The 9701-nt window shown below is 41.8% G+C and overlaps 1 protein-coding gene across 1 annotated transcript; it reads right to left on the bottom strand.

Moving 5' to 3' along the window:
- Positions 1–406: 406 nt before the first annotated feature.
- LOC311134013 (PAK4-inhibitor inka1-like) lies at positions 407–9654 on the bottom strand (the record flags this gene model as incomplete). Its single annotated transcript, XM_084167627.1, has 2 exons — positions 407–1386; positions 9646–9654. 2 exons carry the CDS (start codon positions 9652–9654, stop codon positions 412–414), a joined length of 984 nt encoding a protein of 327 aa, XP_084023753.1. The 3' UTR covers positions 407–411.
- Between the last annotated feature and the right edge of the window lie 47 nt (positions 9655–9701).

The raw sequence follows: 9701 nt of genomic DNA on the forward strand, positions 1-9701 counted from the left end.
ATTCAAGGGTTTTTCTTTATTTTTACTATTTTCTACATTGTAGAATAAATATTAAATACATGTTTTCACTGTCATTATGGGGTATTGTGTATAGATGGGTAAAAAACAATAGCAATTTAATCCATTTTGAATTCCGACTGTAACACAACAAAATGTGGAATAAGTCAAGGGATATGAATACTTTCTGAAGGCACTGTATTTTCTATGCAAACTTTTTAAATGTTGACAAAAAATCACTGGACAAGTTAATGGAAATATAGCTAATGACACAACAAATATTTCCATTCTCAAATAATAAAATGTTTTATTTTTTGGCAGCTTATAGTCAGAACATAGTGATAACATTTAACATTTAAAAAATAGTGACTTTCTATTGTTTAGAATGAGAATCTGTTAGTGGCTGACCTGCAGTCAGATGTAGCCGATGATGTCATTACAGATAATAGGCTGTCTGCTGCCAGTCTTCATGAGGGCAGTGAATTGATAGAAGTCTGTGTCTAGATCATGCAGGCCAGAGTGGGACTGGTGGAAGAAGGGGGACTGGCGTGGGGCAGGGGCCTGCACCCCTAGGGGGCAGGAGAGTCGTTTGGGGGCCATAGCTGTCCGACTCACACGAGAAGAAGAATCTGAGGACCTCATCCTCACCCTCTCCTCTACACTCTTTGACATACCAGTTATTTTCCGCCTCATGTTGACCAAGAAGCCTCGTGCCAGTCTGCACCCAGAGCTGGGCTGCAGTTCTGCTGGTTCGGGGTAGTCCGGTAGGTCCATCCAGTTCTGTATGAGGTCAGCAAAGCTGTTGTCCCCCAGTACCAGAGGTTGTCTGTTCCGTCCCCGCATCAGCAGCGATGTGGTCCAGTCCTCAGCGTCACCGGCCTCGAATGAGGTCCACCTCTCCAGGGAGGCGTCTGATGTGGATTTGGGTCGGACACGGCCACTGGGGGCCAGGTTGGTGCGGAGGCAGGCAGAGGAGGACACCCGTACATTCCTGGTCCTCCTGAGCACCATGCCCTCGTCCTGCCAGGAGGCCTCAGAGTAGCCAGAGTCAAACTCCAGACTCTTCTCACTGCTGGGGGAGGTCAGACCCAGGCCAAGGACCAGACCCAGCCGGCTGCCTGCATCCTCCTCCTCCTCCTCCTCCTCCTCCTCCAGAGGACTGGCCAGACAGCAGGCTGAGTCGTAGGTGCTGGCCGTACTAGCGTCAGAGATGCGCAAGCGGGTACGGCGCTCCAGCTGCAGTGCCCTCTGATGGCAGGCTCGTGCCACTGCAGAGCGGTGGGCAGGGGCAGGGGTGATGGCAGGGGCAGCAGCAGGGCAGGTCCTCCTCAGGTGCTTCAGGTCCTGCAGGGACCGCATCATGTAGTGCATCTGGTCACGCAGACACAGCTGGGAGGGACAGAGAGTACACAGAGTCAGACATAGGCTGGCAGACACACACACAGAGTGCTATTCTTTTGTTGTAGCAAAGATTTTCTATTAAGCCAGTGAATACAAAATCACACAATGCATGTTGTAAATAATGTCCAGCCTGCTGCAGATGTTTGAAAGACTGAACATTCTTTATGATGTCTGAGGTGAACTCTTTCTAATAAGCACACTACATGTGTTGGTGACTATAATAGAGACCGGCTCTGTAGGACAGGCTCAGACATGCTGACTGGGTGACTGCTGCTAAGTTTCGACTGTCTGAAAGAGCTCCACCTCTTCTCTAATGTTGAAGTTACACAGCCACAGTAAACAACAACCAAGCTCTACCTGTCCTGCTCCTCACAACCTTCTCAGATATAAAACTGTATCACACCACACTTGACCAGTTTTCATATAGATCCACCCACACCAATATTAATATCAAACTCCCACCACACCTACTGTACGTTAATTTACTTCACCACACTTGTGCCTAAATGTGTGTAACACATCCATCACAAACCCACACCATAATGTCTTTGAGGTTTTATTCTACCAATACCAAACAACACTCAAGTCTCCCTTCTTGCTACCACTGCAATATAAAGGCTGAAGTCTTATGGAAATTATGGCTACTTTTCTGTAGGGGGATCTGCAGGGGGATTATGGTTTCTCTGAAGTAGTTCAAGGCACAGGATGTAGGTATAATGGCGTGTGTCTCTTTAAGAGTGCTGTGTGCCTGCATATGAAAGTCGGCTGTGACATACTAAAGGCCATATACTCTAATTTCCTCTCCCTCTGACTCACAGGGACCCACTCTGATTGGTCCAAACCAACCAGTGAGCAGCGTCGGCTTACACTCAAAATCAAACAGGGTTGACCGAGTCCCCTGTAGCTCAGTTGGTAGAGCATGGCGCTTGCAACGCCAGGGTTGTGGGTTCGTTTTCCACGGGGGGCCAATATGAAAATGTATGCACTCACTAACTGTAAGTCGCTCTGGATAAGAGCGTCTGCTAAATGACTAAAATCTAAATCTAAAATCATAACAGTGTGTGAACCACACACAACATTACATTTACATTTTAGTCATTTAGCAGATGCTCTTATCCAGAGCGACTTACAGTTAGGTGAGTGCATACATTTTTTCATACTGATTACCTCTGAAGGAAAAAGGTGGGCTACAAAGCATACACAACAAAACACACACAAACTGATACTTCAAAAGGTGGGATCGAAGAGTAAATCATGTGGTCCTGGCAGGGGGGGGGGGGGGGGGGGGGGGGGGCTGATCTGACAGTGAGGTCAGAAATGTTTAGCAGACCAGAGGAGGAGAGACATGGAGCCCTCTGAGACACATGTTCATGTCTGACCATAGAAGTCACATTCAGTCTTCTCTTTCCTGTCCTGTCAGTGTGTGTGACCCTATGCCTGTCATGCAGTGGGTAAGTGCCCCAACTCTTCCATAGTCCACTGAAGCAATTGGCCCTGTGCCAAGACCTTCAGCCCCTGTTTGCTCTCATCACAACACAGGTTGTGTGGTACTCTCATAAAGACACAACAGGCTGCCTATAAAAGTCAGACTTTTATATATAGCTACAGTATAATAAACTTCCTGCAGGGATGGAGAGAAAAAAATGCCCAAAAAGGACAAAGTGATTAAACACCATCTCTACTTTCAAGAGTAGGACCTCCACAAAGTTAAATACAACTAGAAAGGAAATTATGATGGAGCCCTTTTCATACAGAGAAGTTTTAAATAATCTCTAGCAAATTAAACACCCATATGCCTCCTAAATTTACAGCACATTAACAAACTGCTATTTGTTTGTTTACCCGACACAAGGCATAGCCTACAGCAGATAGCACAACTCTGCAGAGGCATCTATAGTTATTATGCAGGACAACGTAGTCTGTGGACAGAGCGTTGCACTGCAGATGTTGTCCCCGTATGCTGGTGTATAACGCCATCATTTCAGGGACTGACAGTTAATTTAGTGTCTATAAATACATTGAGCCTATTTCATTTTAAATATGGTTTATCTAATTCATTGTCGTTTTACGCACAGAATAATGTCAATTTTATAAGACTGTGCACCAATTACAAGGCCATTGTCCACTACTGTACTGTTTTGCATGATAATCTATGCTTAGGTTACAGAAGGGAAAAATACTTACCATTTTATTTATTTCAGCATCACCGTCACAATGAACTCCTAAAATAGAAAAAAATAGGAGATAAATTCCTGCACGTTTTAGTCTAGAAATACAGTAAGAGCAAAATCCTTCATAATTGTATTTTATCCACTTGAACTAGTCTGTTGATACTCACATTTGATATGGCACGTTGCATCCAGCTTGACATTAATCCATAAAAAGTTGATATCTTCCCATAAAGTCAATTTTGCGCACAGCTGTTGATATGAATCCTCGCGACTGAAGGCGCACGGTGAAGTTGTAGTGATTTTGTCCGTTTCGTTTTCTCCAGCATGCGCTCTCCAGCCAGTTATAGAGCGTCGCATCTCTGAAGCAGCCAATCAGAGTTTGAAATCTGAGCAAGTGAATAACTAGCTAGTCGCCACCTCTTTACTATGCACATCTGGATCATGATCTTCTAAACATTCACACATCATGCGCTTGTCATCGGGTGACATAAATTGCATTTTAAATGGTTTATGTGTCACTGGCCTACACACAATACCGCATAATGTCAAAGTGGAACTATGTTTTTCTTAAATACTTTGTCATAAAAATGTAGCCTATGTTTTTAATAATTATATTTATATTTATAAAGACAGATGTGTGCAAATATTTGTGTTCTTTTTTTATACTAAACATGCCCGTTTTTTATTTTACCCCTAGGGTATGCTACCATAAATATAGATTGAGAAATTATTCAGGCGTCTCTGAGGTCACGAGTTCAATTTGTCACGAGGATTATTCTCTGGAAGAACCCTGTGGAACCAGCAATCCCAAATGGGAAACAGTTAAGTCTTTAAAGTATGTGAGGCTGCATTGTGCTCTTGCCGATTATTTTAATTTGAAGGTATGCAAAGATTTTATGGTATGCCAACAAATTGAACTTTATTGACTGGTCAAAATTAAATCAGCCCTAAAATACATTTCAAATCTGCCCTATATGTTGTGGAGGCTCCAACGGAATGTAATCTATAGTCTAAGTACATTAAACACATAGCTAAGTGCTTTAAGTATATTGTGCACAAACATGACTGAAATGGTTGAAATGACAGATTAATTAAATGTTTGAAAATTATAGCACATGAGGGTTGCCACGGGGATATAAATGTATAGGTCCACATATGTCGCCATCTAGTGAGATAGATGCTGTACTGTATGGAAAGCCACTGAGCAGGTGATAATCACCTACTGTCAGTGGGTCATCACCCATTTTCACCATTCTTGTAATGTATTGTTATTCATGTCAGTGTGAAGGTGAACAATGTACAACTGTTCACTGTTAATTGGACAAATCCAAATGTGATGGTTTACTATTCATGTGCAGATGTGCTCATCTCATCAACCATGATGTGACCAGATCTGTGTTGGTGCATCATATACCCGTGACATGTCTCAACCTGCTTCTACAACTTGTCCTTTTTCTGGAAGTGAGTAGTTCAACACATTTAGTCCACACATATTTTTCCATACAGTGCAAAATCAAATGTATAACCTAGTTCTCCAGATGCCTGACAACTCATTCCTTAAATGCTTATTCTAATGTACTAAAACTAGCCTCAGCTACCTCAATTACATCGTGTAGTGCCCATGGGGCTGATTTTATAATTATGTGCCATGTTTGAATTAAGTAATTCACAAGATGTTTCCATCTGCTTTTAGGGTCTTTTGGGTGTGTTTTTATGAAAGGGCCACTGCTTTCTATAAAAGGGTCCCTCTCCATAAATTAATGTCTCTGAAAAAATGTCCATTAACAACTGCACACTTCAATTATAAACCTTTTTATGTGTGTAATAGCAGCTGTAAATGCTGCTGCCTACACATTTAGGATCAATTATGGCTGTTTTCTTTAAATGCATTAGGCCTAAGTAATTACACTGTGCCACTTCTTTTGTGGGTTTGTGACCATTACTGCATTATGACGGATCGAAATGTGAATTCATTTTAGGAACATCCAGGTCTTTCTTTCTCCCTGCTTGGTTTACATACTATGTCTAATGTGTCAGCCAGTATACATGTATTGCTATGGAGTTTTCATGTTTCCCAATCTCTTTCCTGTTAATGTGATTGTTAGATAATACAACATGTTATCAGTTAATCTTGATTTTAGGATCATAAATGTGGCAAGACCAGGCAGAGTTGATGTGGGCATGTACTGTATATCTGAGGTGGAGTACAGTGCATTCGGAAAGTATTCAGACCCCTTGATTTTTTGCACATTTTGTTACGTTACAGCCTTATTCTAAAATTGATTATTCTTTTTTTTTCTTCATCAATCTACACACAATACCCCATAATGACAAAGCGAAAACAGGTTTTTAGACATTTTTGCAAATGTATTAAAAATAAAAAACAGAAATACCTTATTTACATAACTATTCAGACCCTTTGCTATGAGACTCGAAATTGAGCTCAGGTGCATCCTGTTTCCATTGATCTTCCTTGAGATGTTTCTGCAACTTGATTGGTGTCCACCTGTGGTAAATTCAATTGATTGGACATGATTTGGAAAGGCACACACCTGTCTATATCAGTGGCGATTTTAGCATGTAAATCTTGGTGGGGAAAACTATTTTTTTGTTGGAGGGGGTGCATGCCAGCAAAGCCACTACACAACACAACACAACACAACATAACACAACACAACACTAAACAATACATTAATGGCACTATAACAGTGACAAACGGTGCCCACAAACGGTTAGGGCCTACATAAAGCTGTCCCAACAGCAGAGTCCCAAAAGCAGAGTCCTAACAGCAGTCCAAACACCTTACCACTGCTACACCTGGCTATCAGCGGAGTCTTGTCTGGCAGCGAAACAGTTCATTCAGCTTCAATTACTGCCTTTAAAAAAATCCGTAATTTAGATTAAGACATTAATGAGCGAGCTAGGACGGATGTAGTCAATATAACTATTTGTTCAGCACTTTTGAAATGTACAGCACAGAATTCAGAACATGGGCCGTTCTTACAGTGTTCTCCCTGTACACCAAGTCAGAACCGTAGGATAAATAAAGGGTGCATATAAGCAGAAAATGAAAGTGCTTAAAATATTTGATGATTACATTTCTCTAAAACGGGTTATAGGCTACATGTGCACCACCAAGTCAGAACAGTAGGCGAAATTAAGAGGGGAAAATAGACCTAATTATTACACATGGGCTACTAAAAGCTTACTACACAACATACACTTAGTATTACTTTCTTACCTACAGAATACATACAGTGAGTGAAAAAGTATTTGATCCCCTGCTGATTTTGTACGTTTGCCCACTGACAAAGAAATGATCAGTCTATAATTTTAATGGTAGGTTTATTTGAACAGTGAGAGACAGAATAACAACAAAAAAATTCAGAAAAACGCATGTCAAAAATGTTATGAATTGATTTGCATTTTAATGAGGGAAATAAGTATTTCACCCCTCTGCCTAAACATGATTTAGTACTTGGTGGCAAAACCCTTGTTGGCAATCACAGAGGTCAAACATTTCTTGTAGTTGGCCACCAGGTTTGCACACATCTCAGGAGGGATTTTGTCCCACTCCTCTTTGCAGATCTTCTCCAAGTCATTAAGGTTTCGAGGCTGACGTTTGGCAACTCGAACCTTCAGCTCCCTCCACATATGTTCTATGGGATTAAGGTCTGGAGACTGGCTAGGCCACTCCAGGACCTTAATGTGCTTCTTCTTGAGCCACTCCTTTGTTGCCTTGGCCGTGTGTTTTGGGTCATTGTCATGCTGGAATACCCATCCACAACCCATTTTCAATGCCCTGGCTGAGGGAAGGAGGTTCTCACCCAAGATTTGACGGTACATGGCCCGTCCATCGTCCCTTTGATGCAGTGAAGTTGTCCTTTCCCCTTAGCAGAAAAACACCCCCAAAGCATAATGTTTCCACCTCCATGTTTGACGGTGGGAATGGTGTTCTTGGGGTAATAGGCAACATTCCTCCTCCTCCAAACACGGCGAGTTGAGTTGATGCCAAAGAGTTCCATTTTGGTCTCATCTGACCCCAACACTTTCACCCAGTTCTCCTCTGAATCATTCAGAGCAGGGGGACCTTGCAGGCGCTGCAGGATTTCAGTCCTTCACGGCGTAGTGTGTTACCAATTGTTTTCTTGGTGACTATGGTCCCAGCTGCCTTGAGATCATTGACAAGATCCTCCCGTGTAGTTCTGGGCTGATTCCTCACCATCCTCATGATCATTGCAACTCCACGAGGTGAGATCTTGCATGGAGCCCCAGGCCGAGGGAGATTGACAGGTCTTTTGTGTTTCTTCCATTTGCAAATAATCGCACCAACTGTTGTCACCTTCTCACCAAGCTGCTTGGCGATGGTCTTGTAGCACATTCCAGCCTTGTGTAGGTCTACAATCTTGTCCCTGACATCCTTGGAGAGCTCTTTGGTCTTGGCCATGGTGGAGAGTTTGGAATCTGATTGATTGATTGCTTCTGTGGACAGGTGTCTTTTATACAGGTAACAAGCTGAGATTAGGAGCACTCCCTTTAAGAGTGTGCTCCTAATCTCAGCTCATTACCTGTATAAAAAACACCTGGGAGCCAGAAATCCTTCTGATTGAGAGGGTGTCAAATACTTATTTCCCTCATTAAAATGCTAATCAATTCATAACATTTTTGACATGTGTTTTTCTGGATTTTTCTGTTGTTATTCTGTCTCTCACTGTTCAAATAAATCTACCATTAAAATTATAGACTGATAATTTCTTTGTCAGTGAGCAAACGTACAAAATCAGCAGGGGATCAAATACTTTTTTCCCTCACTGTATCTCCCTGGCATATTACATCATTTATGCAGCAGCAATGCAATACATTTTTGGACTCACCTTGTTGTGCTGTGCTCACTTGATCAGGAAGGTGGCGCGGCGGTCCTTCGTGGGTAAATTTTGTCATCAAACTTTATCATCAAAGTCTGGCATTCTCTGGATTTGTGGTGCTTTCAAGACAACTGGGAATTCTGAAAAAAACAAGGTTGAATCATGATGATGTCAGTGATCTTCAGGTCGTAGCTCTAGAAAGAGGCCCTTGTTCTCGACTTACAATTCCGAGTTGGATGACCGTTCAAAACATATTTTCCCAGTCGCAGCCAGTTTTTTCCAGAGTTCCCAGTTATCTTTAACTCACTGAAGTCAGATTTCTCAGTTCCGAGTTAACAGTTGTTTTGAGCACGGCAGAAATCATGCTGGATTGACAGCATGGCCAATGTTGAATGTTTATCATTTTAAGCTTAGAAAAGAGACCCTTAAACCCAGAATTGGGACCACACAACCACTCCACTGAATAGCAGACTAGTGATTACTTTGCAATGTTTGCAGTTAGCCACTGATTCCTTCCAAACCACTCATTGTTGAATTTGCGATTTCCAACTTGTTGTGTAATGTTTATGTCCAATGAGCACTGATACGTTTTATCTATAATTTCTCTTCATTATTTATCTTAGTATGACAAGGATTAAAAAGGATTTGTCAGTAGATTGTCGACTTCATTCATGATGATGACTGCTAGCTAAGATTTTGAAAGTATGATGCTAACATGATCAGTCCATTCAAAGCTACTGTAGATATAACGTGTTTGACGTAATTTTATCTGTGGTCAATGACCTTGAGCCTTCTTGGATGGGAACTTCTAATGTAACTCTATGTCAGCACCCAAGGGGCTTGAATTTTCGAGCTCTACCCTTAGGTTTGGCAGTGACGTAGTGTCCCCATGAGTGACAGAACACTGAGGCAATCACGGCGCAACCAGAGAACTAGGCTGAAACACCTGCATTTTGGAGCTGCCTTACTAAAGAAAGCAATAAAAATACTGTTTGTATGGAGGCTTTATTAACTCAATGATTATTATTATTATTTTTAATTGTTTGCAAACTGATATGTGACACGTATTAATTCCAAAATAACATGCAAAACAGGCCAAAAAAAAAGAGTTGTTTATTTTAATTTAATTTTAGCTAAAAATGTGGGGCTCAAAACAGGCTCTGCCCCACCTGCCCTGAACGACGGGTCGCAGCTGGTTTGTTTCCATGTACCTCAGACATTATTCAAAGATATTTCAAACATTTGAAACATTAAGTGTATCAGGTTT

The sequence above is a fragment of the Coregonus lavaretus genome (assembly GCF_964263955.1).
Source record: "Coregonus lavaretus genome assembly, chromosome: 8".
NCBI classification, from domain to species: domain Eukaryota; kingdom Metazoa; phylum Chordata; class Actinopteri; order Salmoniformes; family Salmonidae; genus Coregonus; species Coregonus lavaretus.